Source organism: Artibeus jamaicensis, unplaced genomic scaffold, assembly GCF_021234435.1.
Source record: "Artibeus jamaicensis isolate MK-2021 breed Jamaican fruit bat unplaced genomic scaffold, CSHL_Jam_final contig_354, whole genome shotgun sequence".
Classification (NCBI taxonomy): Eukaryota; Metazoa; Chordata; class Mammalia; order Chiroptera; family Phyllostomidae; genus Artibeus; species Artibeus jamaicensis.
Genome location: NW_026521803.1, coordinates 47,103,028 through 47,129,093, shown reverse-complemented (window position 1 = coordinate 47,129,093; position 26,066 = coordinate 47,103,028). Strand labels below are relative to the sequence as shown.

The window sequence follows — 26,066 nt, the reverse complement described above, 5'->3', positions numbered from 1 at the left end:
ACACGCTCTCTGGGCCCATGTACAGGTGTCTGCACCTTTGGCCCCTCAGCTCCAGTGTGGATGGCCACCTGGTGTGCTCCCACCTGGTCCCCGAGCTCCTCAGGGCGCAGCCATGAGTTAGAGATAGTTTGTCCTGAAGAAACCTCGAAGCCAGTGGCAGAGAGAGGCACAGGCACAGTTTGGAGTGAAACTGTTTGGAAAACGCAGTGAGAAGAGTAAGCACCGGGCGTGGCGGGGACGGTGCCACCTCGGGTCGGGGACTCACCTCCCACCAGCCTGGGAATGAGGGAGGCCAGGCCAGTTCACAGACAGACACAAACATTAATTAAAGGACAGCAGGAGACACCCTGCTGACATCGGATAAAGGAGACTTCAGGCAAAGGGGCTGCAGGGAACAGGGACATGGAGGGACACACAAGGACAAAGCAGTAGCCCACAAATGATGTGACTTATGTGCAAGTCACAGGAAGCAGAACTAACACGCTGAAAAAACTAGCAAAATCCCTGGAAGACCAGAAGAAGGAAAGAGACCCACAGCTACAGCGGAGACGCCGACCCCTCTCAGCAACTCACAGACCAAGTTCACAGAGAATCCGCAGCGCAGCCAACCAGCAGGAGCTGCAGACATGTCTGAGCAGCCCCAACGGTGGGACACGCATTCGCGCCCCCAGGGAAAGCAGCGGAGACAGACCGTGTCCTGGACGGTGCAGACCGACCTCCGCGGAGTCTTAAACACAGAAACCACACCCTGTGTCTGTGTGAATCATGAGATCAAACTAGAAATCAACACCAGGGAGACCACAGGAAAGTCTCCAAACACTCAGCAAACAACTGGCACACTTTGAGCCCCCGAGGAAGATGCTGCACTGACCTGTACGGACCCGACCGGTGGCCGAGCACGCAGGGCTGACCGGTGCGGGGTGGGCAGCTGCACCCGCATCAGGGAGGGGAAGTCAGGTCAGTGCTCTAGGCCCCGACCTCAGAAACCTGGAAAAAGAGCAAAAGAAGCCCACGAGAGACACAGGATGGAAATTATGAGAGTAAAATGTGATTCAATAAAACTGAACACCTGAGGAGAGCAGAGAAAATCAATGAAGCCAACAGCAGGGTCCTTCTGCTGCAGCCGGACGCAGGCCCAGCTCCGCGGCCCCCCAACCCGCGGCCAGCTCTGCGGGCGCCCCGCCTGCCTCGCACGCTCAGGACACCAGGCCCGAACCACTGCCAGTGCGCCCGGTCCCACTCCTGGGGTCCGGGGCCTTCCTCTTAAAAGGAATTCCCTCCACAGCACGTTCTCCTCGTATCTAAGGGGCCACAGTGCCTCAGCCCGTGGGCAGAGTCAGCTGGTTGGCATCGTCCCACAAACTGAAAGGTCACTGCTGGACTCCCAGCCTGCACACCTGCCTGGGTTACAGGTTCAGGTCCCGGTGGGGGCACCTGTGGAAGGCAGCCAACCCAGGTTTCTCTCTCACATCAATGTTTCTCTGCATTTTTCTCTCCCTTCTCCTCTAAAATTAAAAAAAATTTTAAGTTAGAGGGCAGTAGCTTAGAGCTCTCATTTCAGCGTGTCTGTGGGGTCCACACCACTGGTCCCCACTGTCCTGTCTGAATGTCACGTCCACAACAGAGCTGAGCATAGGACCCTGAGCCTCTCAGACCCTCAGAGAGGATGCATGCCAGGGCCTCGCACACGAGGGCGCATGGCACCCCCTGCAGGATGAGGGCTGCACCTCCGGGCTCCGGTGTGGCAGGCGGGGATGCCCGGCATGTGGGGGGAGGGACCCCTCCCCGCCCCCCGCAAGCGCTGAGCAGGATGTTGGGCTCGGGACCGGGGCAGCCCAGTTGTGGGGGGTGGGCGATGCCTCCCCTGCCCTGTGACCCAGGTATGGATGGTGACGCTGCGGGTTCACCAGGCTGTGCCTCCACCACCCACAAGTTTTTCACTTGAGGTGGTGACAAAGGTTAATGACCTTCCATAAGTTAGAAACCAGCTGCTGAAACACACAGGTGAGCAGGGTCAGGTGTCTGTCAGAGTCGGTGGCTCCGAGGGGGGCAGTGTCTGTGACTCCAGCTGCTCCCCGGGCCGGGCCACGCAGGCTCTGGCTGAGGCGCGCAGGCGGGCAGGCCTGCTGGGGGGGTGGGGCACTGGCAGAAGGTGCGGCTGCCCTGAGCCACCTGTGCCCACACTGGACGCCCCTCCCGCACCTGACGCCACACCTGGTGCTGCACCTGCCCCACCTGCGCCCCCTTCACACAGGGAGCTCCACATGTGGATAGACGGTTAGGTAAAAAGTCCCAACCGTCCTGAAACAAAAACTTCTTCTAAAGCGTGCCTCATTCCTAAGATTCCAACTTGGGTTCCTAAAATACCTTTTTACAAGACCAAACCGTCACAGCTTCTTTATCAAGCAACCTGTTAAATCTCGTGTTTTCCCATCAGGACAGCTACGGGTCGTTAGCGCAGATGCCCACCCGCCCGCTCCCCACCCTCTTTCCACTTCCACTGACAGTAAGTGACGTTTCTGCCCCCACTTCCAGGTCCCGTTTCAGCAGGAGACCCTGCTGGAGCAGGACCTGGCGCTGCAGGCCTGGCCCTCAGGCTCCCATGACACACAAACGGGCTGCTCAGAACCACCTCCATGTGACAGCCGGTGACCTTGCCGTGACCCAGGGCCAGCTCACGCGGCAGTGGTGGATGCGGGTCCCTCATGAGAGCACCATCACGCTGCTCGCGAGGAACGTTCACTCCGCAAAGGTTCTTCTCTGAGACCCTTTCAAAGACCTGCGAACCCCCGGCCGATCTGCCCGGACTCATGTCTCCCCAGCCTCAGGCTGCACTGGCTTTGAGGCCACTTTTCCATCTCAGGCGCCGCAGCGAGGCGGGCAGGGAGGGCGTCGCGGGGCTTTCGGTGTCACTGCGCAGCAACGTCATCAGGCAATGATGTCACCGTGCAAGGACCGCAGCCGCGTGACAGGGTGAGGTGCCGATAGGAAGGACGGTGAGAAAGTGCTGCCCACCCCGCGGCCGTCGGGCCGGGAAAAACACACACCACAGACGATACGGGGCCAGGCCCTGCGCAGAAGCACCGAGAGCCGGCAGGCGCCCTGCAGAGGACGGGACGCGCAGGGCGAGCCGGGGGCTCCACCCACAGCTTCAATCCTGGAGCAGAAACCCCGGCGCAGGGCGGAGGGCGGCCGGGCTCCCTGGGAGGGAGCAGGGCGGGGCTGCGGGGTGAGGGCCGCACAGCCCCCTCCACCAGCAGGGCTGGCCCTGCACCATCCACTCCCGACCTGCCCACCGAGGGCAAGAGGGAAACAAGATTCCTGAGCAGCCAAACACCACAGAAAGTGAGCCAGTAAATGCATGTTGTCTTCCTTCACAGCAGGAACAGTGTAGAAATAAAGGGGGGTGCTATCCACCCGTCTCTGGTGCACACGCAGGGGGGCCTGGGCACACCCCCAGTGACTGGAGGTCGGGCCTCCGCCCACCACTGCGAAGCCGGCTCCGGCCTTGACTTGTCCTGGGCAGGTGTGCACCCCACGCCTGAGCGAGCACGCAGGCACACGCAAACCTTCTGGAAGGGCTGCTCCACCAGATCGGAGCAAGTCAGGACAAGGCTTCACCCTGACAGGCTCCGGAAATGTCAACGCCATCAAAGGCCACCACGGAAGCCCAACAACAAAATGTGGCACATTTCACAGAGGAACCCACGACTCCTAGCAGTCTCCAGACTCTGTCCCGAAGCCGTAAACCAACTCCTTGCTCTACAGGCCCCTCCAGCCCCCAACGCGCACCACTCATAAGAGACTCCCAGGGCAGGCACGCGCCCGCCTCGCCCCAGCGCCTCCCTCTGCTGCCTGGGTGCAGGTGTGAGACCTGGGTGGTGCCCCGGGAGCAGGCCAGCAGGCTGGCTGCTCCTGCCTTGTGCGGAATGGTCCCCTTGCAGGATGGACCCCACTGGGTGGGTCTACGCGTCCTTGGTGGACACTCGAGTTGTTTCCACTGTCTGGCTATGGTGAGTGTCGTGTGTGGAGGTGGGCAAACACCCAGGAGCAGCACGGCTGGTGGCACTGTGCCTCTCAGCCGCCCGCCTCAGGGACCACCACCTGCGCTGCCTGAGGGTCCAGCTCCTCGCATCCCCAGCGTCTGTGTCTGTCCATCCTTCCCGTCGGCCTGGGCACGCTGGCCATTTGCACGTCTCTTGGAAGGAGCATGTGTGCAGATCCTTTGCCCATGTTCAGTGTTCCTTGCAGAGTCTGGATGCCAGGTTTTCAGGACAGACGACACGAAACACTTTTCTTCTGTTGCCTCTTCGTCCTCCTCATGGTGCTCTTTGACACCCAAAGGTTTCACATTTGCATGAAATTCAATTTATCTAATTTTGGTTTTTTGCTCTTGTGATTTTGGTGTCGTATTTAGGAAACCATGCAAGTACATGTTCCTGTGCATTTGCAAGTAAAGTAGCGAATAAAAGTAGTTGTGGCCCTTGTTTTAAAAACTGCAGAAACCTAAAGAACACCCTGTGCTTGGGGCTGGTCTCAGGAGGTCCTCTGTCCGCCCTGCACAAGTCGCCTGGCCCACAATACCAGGCGCCAGTAGGAGGAGCCTAGGACCAGCGTGACATCAAATTGAGCAAACCAAGCACTCGAGGTGGACGGTCCTAATTTAAGAAATTAAGTCCCATCAAGTTCAACGGCCAGTTTCCCCAACTTCGTGCGAGTGCTGAGGAGTCTGTCACGGAGAAGACAAGCCACGACCACGCGCAACAGCGGCACCTGGCCAACAGGGCAGCAACCTGGGCAGACACACCTGGAAGATGGGGAGAAAGCTCACACTGATCTTCGCTTTTCCTGTGACAAGTCTCCTCAAACAACAGATCTCTCCTGAAAGTACCTCAAAGTGAACATCGAGTCAACTCTGAAAGATGTTTCTCTGCTGAAAAGGAGCCACACTCAAGCTCTGGGTGACTTTGCACGGCACCCGGAGGCTCTGCCGAGATGCTCTCAGTGCCCGGAGACTGTGCTGGGCTTCTGGGCAGCAACCAAGTCTGTCCTCTGAGATTTCGGGTCCGGGCTGCTGATGAGACTGTGAAGGTCGGCGGTGAGGGTCTCACAATGTGCTTCTCTCGGCTTCACAGCTTCAGGGCTCGGGGTGGAGCCTGCTGTCAGCGGAGGCGATCTCCCTCAGCACAAAACACAAAGGTGCCTGCAAACACCAGCCCTGCCCCGAGTTTGCCACCCACCTACCCCTCCAACCGGCTCTGGGTGCCGAGCAGCACCCCAGTGCCCACCTTCCAGCCCCCCCCCAGTCCACAGGCGGGCAGAGCAGAGCACTCCCCTGAGGACCCGAGAGCCTGATAGCTGAGCTCACCCATCCTGGAAGCGGGGCCCAGGCTGGGGCTTCCCACCCCTTTCCTCCTGGTCCTTGTGGCCCTTGGGGTCAATGACATCTTCCTTCAGCAGATGGGGACACTGAGGCTAGAGGCCACTAATGCTGGGTAACAGGACAACCAGGTGCTGTGCTGGACGCAGGAGGGAACCTCGAAGGGTGAGTGCTTCTCTGTCACAGTGAAAATGTCATTAGAAAACTCACATTATCTGCTCACTTGTCACTTGCCTGCACCATGGGGCGAGAAAGTGCTAAAATCCAGCGTCTGGGAGCAGAACGCAAAGAGGGTGGAACAAATGGACAAACAAGCAACACGGAAGGAAAAGCCCCGGTGGCCCAGCCCCATCCGGAGGGCTGACCAGGGCTGGTCCCCTGACTGTCCCGTGCATCCAAGACACACACGTGTCCATCCGGTTTCTCTGGGCACACGGAACAGATGGGACAGGTACAGATGCACATGAAAGTTTTGCCCCAGGAACAGCTCAGGCAGGTGTGCCAGCCGAGAGGTGCCCAGCAAGCCGCTCTCGAGCTGGAACCCCAGGAACTTCTGGCGTGGGCCAGAGGGGGCAGACGCTCCGCTCCCGCATCTGGGCTGCCTGCAGGCTCGGTGGGCGGCACACGCGGGCGGCTGGAACGCAGACCGTCGCCCGGTGGGGCTGTGGAGGCTGAGGCTGCGCTCAGGCCCTGGTGGCCAGGTCAGAGGTGCCACGCCCTGGCCTGTGTCCTTGCTGCGAGAGCCGGCGACAGACTCTTCCCTCCTTGCGAGGACCCGGCCCTGCCCGTGCCTGTTTCAGCCTCCACACCCCTACGGACCCTCGCCCTGGCGCTGGGGCTTCACCGCATGGGCTGTGGGCACAACTCCAGCCCCAGCACTGCGCTCGCTGTCACAGCCGATTCGCCTCTTCCTGTGTCAGGACAGAGCTTGACACTGTTTTTGACGGCCTCTCCCTGCCATGCGGCCACTGGGCCTCGAACGGACACGCAGGACCAGGTGGGACGTTTCCTGCCGGCTCCTCCAATAGTGGTGACCCTGCTGCCCACCACTCCCCAGCCGCTGCGAGGCTATTCTGCCAGGAGGACGGTCAGACCGAGGGGCTTCCTGGAGGGGGCGCTCTGGAAGGAGAGGGAGGCTTATGGGTTTGCGTCCAGGGTCTGTGGGGCAGGGGGGGCCCAGGGCTGGAAGAGGGAGAAGCTGTGAGGAGGGAGGAAGTTGGGAGGAGGTCAAAGGGATGGGGGCGCATGGACACTTCTTGAAACTGTCGGAATTCAGTTTTAACTGGAAAGTATCAGTGACAGAGAAGCACTCGAAACACGAGGCGCTAGTGGCTACAGGGACAGAGGTGATGAAACGCTGAGCAAACACCCGGCCGGTCTTAAAGGACGTATCTGTGCTTCATAACCAGCATTTCCTAACTTTCCGCCTGGAAAAGCACGACACGCTAAGAAGAGACTGACAGACGTGTTCCTGTGACCAGTCTGAACATAGAATGTGCTTTTCCAAACCCGTCACTCCACTTAAAAAGTGCATTTCCTACTCCCTCCAAAACAACATGAACCACCCCCCACAGCCCCGAACAACAAAGCCAGCGGCTGCTGCGGGACCCCAGCACCCACACGGCCAGCCCCAGGCCGCGGTGCTCTCGGGAGGACGGGCCAAGCAAACCTTTGTCTGGGCAAGTGGCCATTTCCCGGGAAACAGAGGAGACACACCCGGGCAGGCTGCAGTCCCAGGAGACAGCGCGTCCCACCCCAGGCAGGAGCAGCGGCTGTTCTGTGTCCTGCTGTGTCGGACGGAGTTCTGCGATCTACTCCCGAAAACCACACGAGCCCACACGGCCGAGACACGGATGGGAGCGCCGGGGAGTCCGACGTGGTCACCACTGGGGGTGACGGCGGTCACGGGGACCCGTGCATTACTTCTGACAGCCACCAGTTAAAAGACATTCTCAGTAAAAACTCCGCCCCAGCAGGGGGTGGCTCCCAAGGGCCCGACCACCGGGTGCAAGGGCAGAAACTCTGCCTCTGGCGGAAGCACTGCACTCAGTGCCTTTGGGGCCAAGACCTTCCTGAGCTCGCTGGCCTTCTGAGTGCAGCCCCAAGCCCCCAGCCCCGTCTGTGTCCCCGGCAGCACTCAGGGCAGGAGCCCTCCCAGAGCCCTCTGCACTCCAGGACGCAGAGGGGAGCCCGGAGGCTGAGAGCCCGTAAGACCTGCTGGGAGAACTCTGACGGGCCCTGTCGGCCGGCAGGCAGCCCCGGCTGCACACTCCCTGGTCGTGGGTCACCGCTGCTCTCAGGCTGGGCCAGCCCAGGACAGTGATGCGCAAAGGGCTGGGCAGGTGGGGCACTGAGTTTGAAGGAGCTTCAACTTCGGCACGAACCCCTTATCACAGTTTCTCTGGGAAACCACAGAGTGTCTTCACCTCCATGGCACACACAGCAGAAGACCCCATCAGCGAATGAGGGCAACGGAGAGTCCACCCTGGTGAGGGGTGTGTGGGGTCCCTGCTGTTCAGAGGGGACGTAGACCAAAGACGAATGGGCTGAGGGACACCTGGAGCCCCCAAGGTGACCCCTGAATGTCCTTTCCTGAGCCCACCCCTCCCTCCCACATACAGGACCATGTTGACTCCGAACAACCCACGGTTTCACGCCAGGTCCTGGAAGCAATGGGCGGGACCGACCTGGGCTGCCGGTGGGGGGTGGCACGCCGAGTCCAGGGCAGAAGAGTTAACCCTCCAATTTCCTACATTTTTGCAGAAGCCACAGAGGGAGGCTGAGAACAAAGCGCCAATCAGAACTCGGGCTTCCCGCCTCGGGCCCACGTGGGGACATTTCTCGCCAAACCTCCCGGCACTGTGCCCAGGGCCAGGCCCATGAGGCGTGGCCCCCTTGCCTGCCTGGAAGATGCTTGCAGTCACATTTTTTAACCAGAGGCGGACATTTTTACTCAGTCGTCGTGGGAGCCAAAAGCACCCAGGTGTCACTCAGTGAGGCGGCCTCCAACACAGCAAGGCCAGGGCACAGGGCAGTCGCCCACAGCCAGGCTGGCAGGCCCTGGAGCCCAGCACGGGGACCAGTCCTCTCCTTGCAGGGCCGTGCTCTGGTACCACTGGCCTCGGAGAGCAGGGGGCTCTGGGAGGTGGGGGTGCAGCTGGCAGCTAAGCACCGCAATCCCGACGGCTGTGGCTTCAGCCCTGCCCAGCCCTGCAGGCTCCCCTGTGCCCGAGCAGCTGCCTCGCAGGAGGCGGAGGTCTGCCCGCAGCCCCACTGTGCCTCTGGCCGTAGCGAATGTCCAGTGCTCTGCAGAGAGGGGCTGTAGGCAGCTGCGCGCCCTGATGACCAGGGTTTCAGGCAGTGACAGCTGGGTGACAGCAGGCAGGGATGGGCAGCGTGGCCCATGGGGCAGCTCTTGGCGCTGTGCCTGGAGGATGCCTGAACCCTTCTCCCCCAGCGCCCCCGACCCGGGTCAGATCTTGGGCCCCGCAAGTGCTGAGAGGAGGCCTGGCCTTGCTCCTCATCTTGCTTGGCAGGGGCCACCTGCCACTCTGGCCCTCCGGCCGCGGTTCCTTGCCCCTCCCTGTGTGAGGTGATGCAGGGCCTCGCTGGACAGGTGGGACCATGAAGCTGCCCCTGAGCTGGACCGCAGGATGCCGGCACCTGCCCCACAGCGAGATACCCGCATCTGACCGCACCCTTCCCCCACTGGCAGGGAAACTGAGGCCGGAAGCAGGGGGTCACCCAGGCACTGAAGACCCCCCTGCAGCCACAGGTGCTGCGTCCCCTCCTGAAGCATCTGGGCCAAGTCTGGGCAGCGCCAGTCACCGCACAGCCCGGCACACTCCCGCAGCTCACCGACATCGGGGTCGCTTCCTTGGAAAGTCGCCGTCATTGTGTGGGCAGGACAGACGCCCACGGACACCTTTCCGCTGCCACAGCCTGACTTTCGCGTGCTGGGCGCAGCACCGAAGCCGACGTAAAACACCGAGTGCCTCATCTGCCCCCAGAGGCCCCGCCTCCAGCCTCACGCGGCCCAGGTGTCCCCCCTCTCGCACTGCATCCCAGCCCACCCTTGTGAGCTCCCTGTCTGAAGAAGGCTCTGAAGGGAAACTGAGGAAGAGGGGGAGGTGGCCATGTGAAAGTCAGTGAGGGACAGTGACAGCTGATTTCCGTCAAACAGGCTATGAATGAGCGGTGGGGGAGGGGCACAGGAGGGTCACACTGGGGAAGTATGCTGGTCTTCCCAAAACTGCTTCTGAACAATAGAACTGAAAAACCCAAAGACGCAAAACTGCCAGCGTCTCCTCCTTCCTTTGTTCCACATTTAGGAAACTCTCCGTGGCCCTGAGGGCACGCGCTGGCCCCCCTTCACGACAGAGTGGGACCAGCCAACCCCGCTGGGAGCTGAGCCAGCCTCTCACCGCCCTCCCCCCCCCCGCCCCCAGCACCAGGGTCCAGGGCCTGTCCTTCTCCATCTCTATGCTATGAATAACCAGCACCGCTCCCAGGAGGCTGGCGACACCTCGCTGGTTTCTGCACATTCCTCTGGCTTCCTCGCCCCACTGTTCCCCAGACCACAGAGATGAGAATTTAGCAAAACCAGTCATAATGACCCTTCTCTACCAAAACCAGCCTTGACAGCGTTTTGTATGACTTTTACACAAAAAGGAATGGAAAATACAATGCAACTGATCCTCTAAATAGAGCTGTGGTATACAGTTTAAATTCCCCGAGTCAGGAAGTCGGCTCAGACGCCCTGGTGTGGGCCGAGAGCCCAGGGACACCAGGACACCACACGTACAGACAAAACCGCAGCTGCGGTTCCAACGACGTGCACGCAGGGAATGTGGACATGGCTGAAAGTGCTTTAACTCTTGTTTTTATGGACTTTCTTTTTATAACTACATTAGTGGTCAGGTAGCTTTGCTTTCTTTGATCCTTTTTAGTTCCCGAAGGAGATGGAAATAAGAACACCTCCCTCCCCCAAAGGCATTTGCCCTGACGTAACAAACACTAGAACCCCACGCTCACTAAGGGAAGACTGGGTGCTTTCACCCCCAGGCCCGGAGCTGCGCTGTGAACCCTGGGAAAGAAGGGACCTACCAAGAGGGGCTCCTGGTGCCTTAACTGGTGGCGGAAAAGGAGCCATTCCTGCCCAGGTGGCGGGGGGCCCTCACACAAACAGCATGATAGGGAGGAGCCCGCATGGACCTGCCTGCTTGCCCCCGGTTCCTGGCATCAGAGCGGCCCTTACAGCGGGTTCCTGGGACCCTGCTTCAACCAACAGGACTGAGGCTTTCCCCATCCAATCAGAGCTGTGCAGCATAGCCCCATCAGCATCTCACTGACCAATCCAGTGGCTCCATGCTGACCAGTCGTGACAGTGCCTTCTGGACCAATCAGACTGTGAGGATTTGGAGTCCTCATCTGCACAAGGACAGACGCATCAGGGACCTGCAGAGGGGCTTTCTGTCTGTACAAGCCGGCTGCCCTGTGGCTCTGGGAGGGCACTTTCCCTCCCTGCTGCAGACTGCTGACTGCATTTCCCCACAACTGGAGCTGAAACGCCAAAGAAGACACCCTGCCAGCACAGGGCCGGGCACACCAACCTGCATGTGGAGCCGACCGGAGCAGACCTGGCCGCCGCACGGCTGTGCTGCTTCATCACTGAGCTGTTTGCACTGAACGAAGCTTCCTCCTTCACCACAACCCAAACTGGGAATTCCTTTTCATACCAAATTGGAGCCAGCGACCATCCCTTACAGGACAGGGCACCTGCTCTTCTATGTGACCTACACTGGAGGTCCTAGCCAGGGTATTCAGCAAGAAACAGAAGTCGGCCCTGACCGGTGAAGCTCAGTGGGTTGGGGGTTTTCCTGTGAACTGAAAGGTCACCAGTCCCCAGTCAGGGTGCCTGCCTGGGTTGCACACTCAGGCCTCAGTCAAGGCACCAGAACTGATGCTTCCCTCTCACATCAACCTTCCCCTCCCTTCCCCTCTATAAAAATAAATAAAATTTTATTTAAAAAATTAAAACAAAGAAAAAGAAATCAAAGGCATCCAGCCCTGGCTGATGTGGCTCAGCCTGTCAACTAAAGGGTCACAGGTTCGATTCCCAGTCAGGGCGCAGGCCTGGGTTACAGTCCAGGTCCCCAATAGGGGGTGCATGAGAAGCAAACACATGATGTATCTCTCCATCCTTTCGCCTTCTCTTTAAAAATAAATAAATAAAATCTTTTAAAAAATAAAAGAAAGAAATCAAAGGCATCCAGTAGAAAAGGAAAAAGTAAAACTATGTTTAGGAGTGGAATTGCTGAGTCACATGTTAGCTCCATGCTTAACATTTTGAGGAACTGCCAAGTTGAATCGAACACCTACATCTACACAGTAACTTGCACACGATCACTGTAAAAGTAACGCACAAAATTTTGCCCTTGATCCCTAAAATATGCTTCACGACCCAATGTCTTCACATCTTTTCTGGTTCAGAACCATCTTAACAAATCAAGGAAGAGTCCGATAAGAGCTGCTGTGATGGTCTGGAAACCCAGTGAGGCTTCTTCGCAGCCAACTCTGCGTGGGGGGAGGGGCAGCACACAGGCCCTGCACACCCTCCCTCTTCCCCGTGAGCACACCACGTGCGGCCGGGCCTCACTGTCCTCACACTCTGCTCCAGGTGCCCGGAGCCCGCGCCCACAGGCAGCGTGAAAACGGCAGCCATGGGGTCCTGGCAGCAGCAGCAACCAGGGCGACGCTCCGCACTCTCGGGACAGGCGTCGGGCAGGGGCAGCTCAGGCGCCGAGGGAGCCTGCAGACCCTGCCCTTCCCTCCTGCTGCCCAGAGGCCAGGGCCGCCCATCACACCTCCAGGGCCACGGGAGGGGGGTGGCTGCTCCCACTCACACGGCGAAGCCTGATGTGTGGACCCTGTTCTGAGGGGTTTCCTGATATTTCATCACCTCGAACAGGTTTTAACAGGTGAGGAAACCGAGGCACAGGGGAGACGAAGGGACCTGCCAAGGCCACACGCGCTGGTAAGCAGAGGAGGCAGGTCACTGAACTGCAGTCCTGTGCAGGGGCCACAGCAGCCCCGCAGAGAGAGGACACTGGTGGTCTCTGGGTGCGGGCCCGGAGCGCGTGGGTGCTGGGATGGTCTTGGACACAAAGAAGGAGGAGCCCACACCGCAGAACACTCAGTGCCAGACGCTGGTCCCCGGGACTCAGCCCACCCCTCTCGCTCAACAGGGTTCCTACACCCCTGAGTCGTGACGCACATACGGTCAGACATGACTTCCTCAGGTCTCAGGCTCAGTGACCCCAAGCGGTGGGGTGTGGGTGACCGCAGGCCCTCCTGCGGCCTGCATCATTTCAGGGGGCCAGTGTGCTGGTCCCCGACTAGAAACCCGGCTTCCAACACAGTAGGCATTCTAGGGGCTGACCAGCTTTGTCGGTCACAGCCGTCCAGCCCGGCCAGGTAACGAGCCACTCGTGGGGCCCCCACCCTGCAGCCCTGAACACCACGCTGAGGGCCAAGCCCAGCCCAGGTCCCCTCCCCTTCCCAGCTGCCTCTGCAGCCCAGGGCTGTGATTCAGCCTGTTTACAGGACGTTGCAGCAGTGACCAGACGGGACGACTATAATCAAACAGCTGAAAATAACTGCTGGCAGGAAAGCCCCACATGTGGCGTGGACCCTCCAGCGACAGACGCACAAGCAGCAGCCGTGGCCAAGTGGCCAAGGTGCCACACCCACCATCTCCTTTCCTTTCACAGGACAACTGAGGAGCCCACAAGGGCCCTGGGGCTGCCAGCCAGGTCCCCGTCCCATCCCGGCTCGGCCAAGGCTCCGGGCAGCACTAGACCCGCCAGCCACTGGCCCTTCCTTGACGAGGGCCACAGGGCAGCCCCAAGTGCCACCGGGTCTCTGTCTCTCCCCCTCTGAGCCGCCCCTGGCACTGGCCCCTTCAGCATCCGTCTCCACACCAGCAGCTCCAGAGAGAGAGGCCGGGGGAAGGGCCCCCACAGTGACCTGAGGTCCAGCTCTGGCCTGTGTCTCCACTCAGCAGATCTTGAAGACCCCAGAGGAACATGGCCTGGTGGATGTCCCCATGTCACCTCTGTTACATGAGACCTGCCTCCCAGAGGAGGAGCAGAGTACCAGCTTCCAGACCAGGTTCTGAGATGGTGCACTGAGACATGGTGAGGCACCTGGCTCACCTGCCACTGAGCTCACCCCTGAGTCTGCACAAGTCAGCAGTTCCTGGTGCACCCACTGCTACTTCCCACTCTTCATGACCCCCAAAGAAGGCCCTGGGGGACACAGCGCTCTACCGAGTGTGCCCCTGCTCAGGCACATGCTCCCAAGAGGCTAGTGGCCTCGACACACCCTGGTTTTCGGTTGTCTCTGCGCTGAGGTCCCAGCGGGGTGGGCGGGGCCGTTAGGAGCCCAGGAGAGGCCCCAGCCAACTGCAGCCCTGGGGGAGCCACGGCCTCGGCAGGGCGGGTCTGTGCCACGGAGGGCCGCAGGTGGGCCTGCTGTGTGCACGGCCCAGGGTCCAGTGACACCAAGACGCGAGGACAGGAGGGGGTACAAAGGAAGGCACCTCCAGCACGTCACTCTGGGTGAGGAGGGTCCCCAGCCCCGCCTACCCAGTGCCCTGCTCCTGTCCCTGTCGGCAGACAGCCTCTGGGGCTTCACAGCTGCAGAGAGGGACTGCGGGGGCCGGGCCGTCACCAGGTGCTCCTCACCTGGCTCCGGGAGGCGAAATGGAAATGTTTGGAGGGCACAGATCCACAGCATCCTTGCTGCTGCGCCGGCCAAGACAGCACCAGCATCTCGAGACACTCAGCGCAGAGAGGTCCCCCGACACCCGCAAGTCGATGGCGGGGCCACACACCCAGAGGAGCTGGCAGGGCTCCTTCCTGGTAACTTCACTGAGACTCACCGCCTGCTGTGTGCAGCCCCGAGGTGGCCCAGGCCCAGGTGTGAGCACCTGCGGGCAGGGCCTGGCGTCTCTGCAGGGACACCAGGACTCTGCTCACGAGTGACAGTGATTTCCTGTGATCTGCTTTGATTTGAAACTTCTCACAAGACTGTGGACAGATCTCACTTGTGAATGTGTCCATGCACAAGTTACACTCACAGGCACAGAGCTGCTGCTTGGAATCTGACTCTGACTCGGCCAAGTGGACACTGTTGTACCTCGACTGTCCAGGCGAGAACAGGAACCCGTTTGGGAGAGGCGTGGTGGGCACACAACACGGTGAATGAGCTTGAAGGTGCTGAGTGGCAATCACACACGGCTGCACTGGTACCTTGATGCTGCGAGTACTCTGCCCCAATAAAACCCAGCCTCTGCTGTTACTCAGTACACAGGGGAGCAGCGCCCTGCCCCCCTACAGGTCCCCAACCCACCATCACACCCCGTGGTTCCGAGAAGGCTGGGCGGCACCGTGGGGCGTGCCCTGCACCCATGCCCCCACAGAGAGCAGCTCAGGAGTGAGCCGCAGCAAACCCGACCCTTGGCCTCACCCCAGTTCTCTGTCTGCATCTGGCAGAGGCTGCAAAGGGCTTCGCATGCTCGGGGACCTGGGGGCAGGTGGAGCCCCGTGCTGAGGCACTTTCCCACAGGACGGTGTGGACAGCACAGAGACACCGGGAGAAAACAGGAAGACAAACTGCCGCGCAGGAGGAAATCCCGATCTTGCTTACGCTGCTGGAAAATAGAAGCGGCCAGGGTGGGAATTTTTACATCTCTGGGCTCCAAACCGGCGCAGGCAAGACCCTCTGTCCGCTGAACGCTCCACACCGACGCGCCATGGGAGTCCGCTGTGTCCAAGCGGGGACCGGGGACGGCGGCGGGGGCTCTCGAGCGGCGGCCTTTGGGGGGGGTCCAGACGGCAGGGTGCTGTCGGGGCTGGCCGAGCCGGGCACCACCCTCCGGGTCAAAGGGGAACAGAGCATGGACCCGCTTTTGGAAGGTGCCAGAGGCCAAACCCTGTGACAGCACCTGCGGCCACCCACCCCCACCAGGGCCTCACAGCATGAATTTAACCCCTTCTGTCCCAAGGCGGGTGGGGGCCGGGGGCACTTGTTCTTCCAGCTTCTGAATAAAGCCAGATTTTAACCCCACGCTCTCCAGACACAGCAGGACCCCCCCCAACCGCACCTGCTACAGGAGCCGGGGCACAGCGAGACTTCCCCTCGTCCCCATCGGACGCAGCACGGCCTGCATGCCACGCAGGGCCTGCCCACCTCCGGGCTCCGCTGTGCGCCCACCACCCCAGGAAAACCTGGGCTCGCAGAGCGGTGCCAGTAGCCAGTGTGCAGCCTACACGGCCGGGGGGGCGGGCCAGGGCTTTGCGACCCCAGCCCCATCCCAGTGGTCAGGCACACGGGAGGGCGGGCCATGGACTGTCCCAAGCAGGGCCATTCTGGGGTCAAGGAACCCCCCCCAAAATCCACACAGGCCCAGAGCCCTGATCTCCTGCAGGCAGACACCGTGTGGTTCATCCTCCAAGGAGTCGGCTGCTCTTCGTTCCAAAGAGAAATCCTGCCAACAGGAGTGGCCACTCAGGTCAGGGTTACGGCTTAACCATGGAAAGAGCCCCAGACTCTGCTGGGCCCTGTTTCCTATCAAACACGTGAATCCTCAAGCTCGTCCTCATTGCAAACCAGCCTGAATAAACATGTCCTTGACACAGTGAGCCTCTCCCATGTGACAGAGAAGAAACAGTGAGGTGGCCAGTCCAGCCACCAACACTCTGGCCTCCAGGGAAGCCACCAGTCCCCAGCATGGCCCCCTTGGGGAGGGACGTCCTCTGCCACTCAGTGAGGCCAGGCTGCACGGGGCCCTCTGGCCACAGGACCTGGAGCACCAGGTGTCGGGGGCAGCGCAGTCGCCAGCGGGGGTCCGAGACTCACGGGTCTGTGGTGGGCCACGCTGGGCATGGCCTAGCAGAAGGGCAGACCCCACCCACCCCTCGCAGGCCTTCCCCACAGCGTCCCACAGGCTAAGTTCAAGGCCCATCTGTTTCCACAACACAGCGTCCAATTCAGAGTCCTTCCACTCGTGCCCTGCTGAAGACAGGCGCCCTGGCCACAAACACCCTAGCCTAGAACACGTGTGAACACACGTGCCCTTCAGTCCCCACAAGGACACGCCAGCCAACCTGCACTTGACAGCGCCCCACATGCACAGCACCGTTGGTGATCGTGAGAAACTGCAATGGATAAAATACAAGTTATTAAGGAACTGGTTACCTTTTGTTACCTTCACACGGCCCACCGATATGTCCATGATAGACATCTAACTACATGTACAGAAGGTAAAAATTGTCACTCTGGGCTAGAATAACCCCTGCAGTGCACACGCCACATCCCAGTCTGCACATGGACACTAGACCCCACCGAAATGGGGCCGGTGGTCACCTCAGAGTGGGGGCCGTTTCCATGGTTTCATTTCCTTTTACAAATATGCTATAAACAGAAAAGACTTTTAAAAACAAAAACTTTCACAAAGAAGTTAATGGCATAGGACATGGTTATGATGTTAAGTTTTTAAAATGCATGAATCCAAATTATGAATATACTATGGACTTGAATATGGAAAAGTACATGTAATTAGAAAGTAAATATAGAAGAACGGAATCCAATTCTACTGTGCAAACTCTGGCATTTACACACTGGGGGGGCTGCTGGGCTGTCAGAGGGTGGAATCGGCAGCGGGGAGATGCCGCCCGGACACAGGTGGACGGCGCTGCCCGCGGCTGCTCAGGGCGGCCGTCCGGGACGAGCCCCGGGCTCCCTGGCCAGTGGGCAGCTCCGCCTCCTGTTCCAGGAGCTGCATCAGCACATTCTCTCCCATCACTCTCACTTGGGGGGGCGGGGGGGGGGGGGCGGGGGTCAGATGCTTGTTCCTGCATCTTCCCACAGGAGGTGGTGGGAGAGGGTTTGCCCTCTTTTTCAATTAAAAATAAAACAGAAAGAAAGAAATTCTCCAAATACGAACACTTCCAGGAATCAGTGACAAGGGAAGGAGCGAATGCGTCTCAGGAGAAAGCAGAGGCCGTGCAGCCCCCGGGCCTGTGGACACGGGGCCCAGCCCAGGCCGGCCCTGCCCAGCCCTCGGCTCTGCCGGCCTCAGCAGCCTGGCCGTGTCTGAGCAAAGGGGAAGACGGGATGGGGACAGAAACCGGGGCGCAGCTGCAATGCCAGGCGCATGGAGGGCTTCCTGCTTCGAGGCCCCAACCGAAAGCCAAAGATGCCTCCCGCTGCTTTCCTGGAAGAGTCCGAGAACAGCCGCCCGGACCGGCACTGACATGCCCGGTGCCCTAAGTCCTGCCGATGCCTCCAGCACGGTGTCCACAATTCCAGGCAGGTAACTGTGGAGAACACCCCTCACTGCGTTTTCTGGCAACTCGCTTAGGTGAAATCCCAAAGACCACCCCGCACCCCAGCTCCCAAACATGCAACTTCTGATAAAACAAAATTTACAGATGTGTCTTCATCATCCTAGGGACCCAAACAAGCGCCAAGGAACAGCGAACAAATACATGCGAATGCACTATATTTGGGCTGGTTTCAAAGTAAACCATGTGCCTGCTCTGATGGTTCTGGAATCCTGCGGCACATGGAAGGCTTCCTCAGCCTCTGGCGCCCTGGGCGGCCCAGGTCCCAGGGACAGACAGCAGCTGGAGCTCAGTGACGGTCCCACATGCACTCCCAGGCCGGCCTGGGCCACGAAAAGGCCAATCTCTCAAATACCAAGAGTCCAGGGTCCACTGGCAGTTGAAGTGATTATGTGATGGGTGTTGGCACTTCCTGTTCCGCCTGCTAAAGTCAGAAAGAGGGACCCCCAGTGTCTCTGCGGGTCTCATCCCGCTTGCTCTCTGGCCGGCTTCTCGGGGAGGACAGGGGCCCACGGGGCACAGAGAGAAGGGCTTCCCTGACCCCAGCCGGGCTTGTGACCCAAAGATGCAGACAGGACCCCAGATCCTGCCTCTGTCACCACTCTGTTATCTCACCAGAGTGGGCAGAGCACGACAGCAAAGGCACAGGAACAGCTGTCACTGAACCGAGGAAAAGCCACAGCTTTCGACAGCAGCCAGCCTGGAGAGAGGCGGAATGGCTGGCAGATGCGCTGCGCCCCACGGCCAGAAACCCCATCCCATGTCTTCAGGAAAAACCCTGGCCGGGCTCCTGGGGCAGGACGGCCCGGTCAGTCGTGGCCTGTGGTCCGAGCCCTGGGTGCCGACTGTGGGCCACAGCCCGAGGCACGAGGCCCTGGGCAGCCTCATGGCGCTTGGGAGTGAGTCTCAGAACGTTCCTCCAGCCCTAAAGTGAAATGCAGGGGATCACAGCAGAGAGTCGCTGTGGAGACAATTATCAAGACACTGTAGCAAATGCACGAGACCACACGAGACTGCCGTCCCTCAGTGTCTGTGGGGACTGGTTCCAGGACCCCCCGCCCCAGACACCAACATCCACGGTACTCGAGCCCCCCCTTTAAAACTACGGCTTGTTTATGTGCAACCTACACTGGCCTCCCCGTCCTTCAAATCGTCTCTGCACTCCTGACAGCTATCAGTGCAAATGCCCTGGGGACCGTTGTCATACCACCTTGGGGGGGGGGTGACTCGGGAAGAGTCTGCACACACTCCGTGCAGACACAGCCACTGCAGCCTCACTGTGCGCTTCACTGCGCAGCGCGTGTCTGCACACACACAGCGGTGCTTGGTTGACCCCATGGACGCCGAGCCCACACGCAGGGAGGGCTGGCGAGGTGTTTTCTTACTAACACGTTAAATAACAATCTGTACCTTGTTTTATAACAGTGATTTACTGAGACTGATCCGCAAGACATCTGGCTACCACACGCGACAGCACAGGTTCCTGACTCCTGCGGTGACCAGGCCCCAGGCCCACTGTGCCCGACAGGACACTGACGCTCCTGCGAGCCCTGGCGCGTCTTCCTGCAAAGAGCCCGCGGTGCCGGGCTATTTGGCCTGAAAAGCGCCCTCGGGGCTCACAGGAGGCCAGGAGGACCAGCTGGTCTCGGCCAGGGACCAGGTGCCAGAGGGAACCTCGCTGTCACATGGCAGAGAAAGGCAGGAACTGTGGGTGACACACTCGGGCTGAGAACAGGAGGGGCTGGAATGGGGGCCCTAGTTTCACTCTGGGCTCATCCTCTGAGGCCACGGGAAGGAGGAGAAGTAGATAAGGAAGCCAGGATGCAGGAGCTGGACCCCACGGGAGGGGCAGAGCTGTGGAAGTTCACACATTCTCACCTGCAAACCCAGACCTGAGCTTCCTGCGTCACTCAGTGTCAGGGACCCAGCAGTGAGGTGCCAAGTGTCATGAGGATGGGCCCCATAAAGGGCAGCGGGGGTCGTACACTCAGTCCTGCTCCACGCCCCACCCCACCGTCCCACAGGCAGCAAAGCCCGGCCCTCACTGTGCACGAGGTGCCTCAGTCCTCTGCTCACCTCCCACACTGATGAGCAGTTGGCATGACCTGTGTGGGCAGAGCTGGGGTCCAGCCAGCCCCAACAGCAGAGGGTGGGCACCCTCCAAAGAGGGTGGCGTGAACACCGCCTGCGTGCCACACAGTGGGGGCTGCAGGGGCAGCTACAGAGGCAGAGGAAGGCCCTGGTGCCAAGCCACCCCCGCCGCGGCACTAAGAGGAGGGACAGCTGTGTTGACTTCTCAGACCAGCAGCAGGACACCAGGCTCAGCAAGAACACAAATGTGGAGCTTTCTGATCTCGTGCCAGAGGGCCGGCCAGAGGTCTCCTGCTGCTGCCTCCACCACCGCAAACAAGAAGACACAGCGGCTCACAGCCATGGAGCACGGGCCAGAGTGCTCTGAGCTCCGCACGCGCTGCCCACTCACCTCCTGACCACCTGGGTGGAGAGTGGCACCAGCCGGCCCAAGTCCCCTTGGGCCTCCACCCAGGACACTGTGGCTGCTGCTTCCAGCCGGGGCTGAGGTTCCCCCCCAGGGAGTCCCCCGCCACCTGGAGATGGGGACCCTTCCCATCCTGCTGAGCCCTAAGTCACAGTAGCACAGAGGTGAGCTTCAAGGGGCCTAGGCGGCTCCCCTCCTGGCGGGCGCTCGGCACCCACCTGCCACAGAAGGTGCCCTTGGAGAAGGAGGGGCCCTCACGACCAAGTCGACCACCAGGCGCCACTTTCGGAAAGTCGAGTGCCCCCTCAGGTACCTCTCCCCGTCAGCACAGATGACCCTCGAATGGCACCACACGTCCTGCAACGACCACCCGCTGCTTTGGGAAACACCTGACTCCCAGCGCACCGGAACCTCGGGGACAGCGGCAGGCAGGCGAGCACCCTCTCCCAACCCTAACCACACCGGCAAACTCACGTCTCCTGCCTGGGTTACTAAGGCCTTTTGGTTACTGAATTCACTTGCTCCAATACACACACTAAAAGTATCGATACCGGTTTCTCCTCAGCATTTAAAAATCAGAAAGCAATACTATTTCAAGCGGGAAATGCAGTTTAAACATTTTTAAAGCCTTTCTAATAAAGTCGTGTTGGCCAAGCAGGTGCCACTCCTCCCGTGTCTCCCGGCTGGCGAGAACACAAGGCCTGCGGCCCCGCCCCCCCTACCTCGTTTCTGGATGAAGACCCTGAGCAGGGGGCTCGCGCTGGACACCGCCTTGCAGAAGTTGTCGTCGTTGTTGATGGGCAGCAGGTCGCCGTGCACGTCCGCGTAGCCGATGGTGACCTCGGTGTCAGCGATGTGGTGGGTGTGCACGACCAGCTGGTAGAAGTCCTCGAACTTGCCAGGCTTCTGCCGGTCTAAGGAGAACCTTCGGAACTCAGCCCCAAACTACAACGCAAGATATGGGCGTAAATGAGCAGCAGGGAAAGGCACCGAAAGTCAGTAACAGGTGCGCTCTGAGCCTCCACAGGCCTGGGGCAGAGCAGTCATCGGGGGTCCTCAGGGAGTTTTGGGGAGTCCCCAAGGGGACAGCTGCCGCTGCTTAGGTCGCAGGGGAAGAAAGCAGGGTCCACGTGAATCATCACAGGAGGATGGAAGGAGACAGGAGTTCCTCTCTCATCCCTCGTCTCCCTCACCGGGCCCAAGGAAGCACAGCTGAAATTTGGGTTTTTTTCCTAAGGGCATGGGGGCGTCCTGGAACAATTTTGATTTTAAACGAGGAAGTGACTTAATGTAATTTGTATTTTAAAAAGAACAAATAGAGGCACTTCAAAAGGATCAGAAGTGGAAGCAAATGAAAGGAGAAACCTGGGAAAAGGATGCTTCACAACCCACAGGGGGACAGAGCAGGTCTCTCTTCAAACACGATGCTCCTCGCTCTCCCTGTGTTGGGAATCGCCCCGCCCCTCCTTCCCAGCCTCTGGACCCGGACTCAGGTGCCACAGGCTGGGCAGAGCTCCAGGAGAGGACCCCAGGTCACCTCCCACCGGGTGGCCTGTGCAGGGGTCCAAAGACACCTCCTCTGTTTGTTTGCACGGAGGTCTGGCTGCTTTCCTCACTTGGCAGCAGGCAGGACAGAGTCCGCGCTGCTCAACGCAACTGCAAAGTCATTGTACTGGTTCCAAAACACACAGAAGTGGGGCGCCTGGTGTTTACACAAAACTAGTCGCTGTGTCCTCCGGGCTTGATGTCCAGGCAAGCCCACTCACACCACGCAGGTCCGCCAGGCTCTCACTTCTGGGCAGGCACCGGGACAGCCCCCCGTCTGCAGCTGGCAGCTCGAGAATTTGTGCTTCTCACAAGTTCACAGATGAAGCCCGAGGTTGTTGGCCTGTGGACCCCACGCACAAAACCCCTGGTTTTAAGGGAATTACTACTGTCCAGACATCAACTTCCACTGACTCAGAGAACTAGTCTCCTGAGAATTTCCCTTTTAAAAAGCAAAGGGAAACAAACTCCTCACCCACCCTGCACTGCCCCAGGAACGAAAAACGCCCAGACACACGGCGGCATTGGGACAGCACAAAGCACGGGTCTGGCAAAGTCCTCCTCCAGCGGCTGAGTTAGGGCGGCAAGGGTGGGGGCTCCCAGGGCCTGGCGGGGGACATGGGGTGGGCAGGGCCGGCCTGGAGCAAACCTGAGGCCTCCCCTGTTCTCAGTGTTGACTCTAAGTGTGCACAGCTGGCTGGCCCACAAAGGCCCCAGAGCTTTTTGGGACATAAGACGCCAAGCCCACGACTCGAGTGTGAGGCGCTATTCTCCAGGTCTGGTCTCCGGTCACACCGGACGTGCTCATTGGTGTCACCCATCATCTTTCCCCTCTCACGAATCTGACGTTTGCCAGCCTCCCCAGCGATTAGTTTGGAATCACTGCACACCTCTCTCTCACTCAATGTGTAAAATAAAGACTTTCATCCCCTCTGATAGAACCGTACGAGTGTCTCCGACGCCCACACATAACCCCGGTCGGACGTCTCGTCTCCCCGAATGGAGCACCACACCCTCCTCCTCCTCTGGAGCACAGGGACCACCCCGCGGCCCACGGCCTCCCGGGCTGTGCCCCACCCTGCGCTCACCGCAACGGAGGCCCCACATGTGGAACGCAGCCGTGTCTGTCACAGCAGCACGTGACACGCAAAGAAGCATCTCCATTTGTTTCTCAGTCCCTTTAATGACTTTCCTCAAATGTGTCTTAGCATGTCGACTTGTGACTTTTTTAAGCTGAAATGCAACTGTCCTCCAAACTTATGTGGGGTTCAGGTGCACAACGTAACGATTTGAAGCAAAAGCGAGCACGGACTCTTCCCGGCGAACGCAGGTCCGACCTGTGTCCGACCTCTGCTGGATGAGCTGCAGCGTTTGGAAGGAGAGGTGTGAAATGTGACATGATAGAAGCATTTCTTCCCATGTTGTAATTGTGGCAAAATACACGTAACATAAGTTTTACCGTCTTAACCACTCTCACATTTTTTTTTCCAGCGTCAGGTCCCATGTGGTGTTACACCGGCTTCAGGCGCACGGCGTGGTGGTGGGACAACCACACAGTTTCCAAAGCGACGCCCCGGGCGAGTCTGGCGCCCACCTGGCACCACTCGCAGCTATGACGGCATTACCGACTCTGTCCCCGTGCCACCCTTTCCGTCCTCGGGGCTAGTCTGGGGCTGCCGGGCTGTGCTTCTCACCCTTCACCTTTCTCACTCAGTTCCCCAGCGCCCTCCCACCTGACAACCATTGGTCTATTCTCTCTGTGAGTTTGTTTCTGGTTTGTTTTACTTATTTTGCTTCTTAGATTCCACAAGTAAGGGAAATTAGTTGGTCTGTCTTTCTCTATCCGACTGACTTCACTGAGCAGAATGCCCTCTGGGTCCCTCCGTGTCGCGCGGATGGAGAGGTTTCACTGCTTTTCCCGGCTGAGTCACATTCCATTGCACCTCGGGACCACACGTCTCCATCCATCCCCCTGCCCGTCACCAGACCTCAGGTTGGGTCCGTATCTCGGTTACTGTGCATTCGATGTTCTTCTCTGCCTTGTTACACTCTTCACTTCACAGTCTGTTCTGTCTAAGCACTGCTACTCCTACCTTCTCATCTGTTTGTTGGCAGGTATTTGCAGAAAATATCTTCTCCACCCTTCACTTTCAGCCTCTCTGTGTCTTCAGATCTGAGGTGGGTCTTTTGGAGTCAGCACGTGTAAGGGGCGTTTTCTTGCCCACTTCAGCCACCTGTGTCTCTTGATTGGAGCATTTAATCCATTTAAACTTATAGAAATTGTTCACAGGTATCTAGTTATTGTTATTTTATAATTCATATTTCTTATCTTTTCTTCTTCTTCCTCTTCAAGAAGTCCCTTTAAGGTTTCTTGTAACACTGATTTGCTGGTGGTGAACTCCTTCAGCCCTTCCCTGTCTGGGAAGCTCTTCATCTGTCTTTGACTCTAAATGACAGCTTTGCCGGTGGAAGAATCTTAACTGTAGGTCCCTGCTTTTCATCACTTTGAACACTACATGCCAATCCCTTCGGGCCTGCAAAGTTCCTGTTGAGAAACCAGCCGACATTCTTATGGGAGCTCCCTGGTAGGTAACTGTCTTTCTCTTGCCACTTTTAAGATTCTCTCTGTCTCTGATCCTGGGCATTTTAATCAAGATGTGTCTTGGAATGGCCTCTTCGGGTCCATCTTGTCTGGGACTCTCTGGTCCCCACACATGTGTGTGTGTTTCCTTCACCAGTTTAGGGCAGTTTTCGGTCATTGTGTCTTCAAACAGGTCCTGGATCTCCTGCTCTCTCTCATCTCTTTCCGGGACCCTCTATGGGAACACTGGTGCATCTGATGCTGTCCGGAGGGTCCCTCACACTACCCTCATTTAACTTTTTTCTTTTTGCTGTTTTGATTGAGGTTTTTTTTTTGCTACCTTATCTTCCAAATCACTAATCCAATCCCCCACTTCATCAAATCTCCTATTGGTTCCATCTAATGTATTCTTTTTTTAAATTTTTTTATTTTAATTGTTGTTCAAGTAGTTTTCTGTCTTTTACTCCCATTTCAGCCCACCCTCCCCCATCAAATGTATTATATATATATATAATTCATTTATCTTTAGAGGGGAAGAGAAGGAGAGAGAGAAAGAAATATCAACTTATGGTTGCCTCTTGTGCATCCCTTGCTGGGAACTGGCCTGCAACCCAGGCATGTGCCCTGACTGGGAATCGAACCACGATCCTTTGGTTTGCAGGCCCGCACTCAATCCACTGAGCTACGCCAGCCAGGGTCCCCATCTAATGTATTCTTAATGTCAGTTACTATCTTCCTCGTTTCTGACTGGGTCTTTCTTATGGTTAAAAAATTAATCTCTCAACAGCCAAAAATGGGATTATTTGTGCGTTTGGCCATCAGCAAGGACCGTAACTGCGAAGGGGCTGGAACACACACAGTGTGTCTATAAATACATTTATTTATAATAACCAAAAATTTACCCTTCACTTTCTGCATGAGGCCAGGAGACCAACCCATTGTTTTGAAAACTGGTAAAGAATCAAATACTCTTTCAAAAGTAACATCATTTGTTATCAGGAAACTCACAGAAGTACACCACCTCATTTCCCAGAGCTTGCAGATAAATAAACTGTCCTTCTATTATTATTTTGATAATAATTATCATATTTCATAGCTGAACCCAGCTATTAGTCCTACAACAGAATAGTAAAAAGGGGGTTACCTCTCAAAATTAAAAAAAATATCTCAAACATAAGGAGGCAATAAACAAAAGTGAATCAATCAGCTTCTGAACATAATTCATTCCTATTTCCTTTAAAAATGGTAAACAAATAATAGTAATATGGTCATTCGCTCCCCCCAGAAAAGGGAGGTTCTGTCTCTCTCCCTCCCTCCCTCCCCCCAATCTAATTTCTCGTCACAGTCAAGGCGCAGAGGCGGCAGCAAGTGCTCCCAGGGGCGAGTCCCACCACTGGTCACAGCTGGTGGCCAGCGACAGCTGCTGAGTGAGCTGCCAAAGCTCTGTGTCCCAGAGCAAGACACTCCTCCTTGGCCAAGCAGCCAGGAGACTCGATGTGGCAGAGACCCAAGACAGCCCGGCACCTGGGAAGTGCGCACTGTTGCTGTTTCACGGTCTGGGGGAGAGCCCCTCGGGGACAGTGCGGTGACAGTGTGGGGACAGTCCGCACAGCTCCACGCCTCCTGCAAGTGGCAAGAATGCTGGCAACGGCG

The 26,066-nt window shown here is 58.2% G+C and overlaps 1 protein-coding gene across 1 annotated transcript in view; it reads right to left on the bottom strand.

Moving 5' to 3' along the window:
* PARD6G (par-6 family cell polarity regulator gamma) overlaps positions 1-26,066 on the bottom strand; it is a 53,697-nt gene that overhangs the window by 8,132 nt on the left and 19,499 nt on the right. The window contains exon 2 of the mRNA XM_037148085.2: positions 21,010-21,232. Coding sequence (XP_037003980.2) covers positions 21,010-21,232 — 223 coding nt within the window. The remainder of the gene's footprint in view (positions 1-21,009; positions 21,233-26,066) is intronic.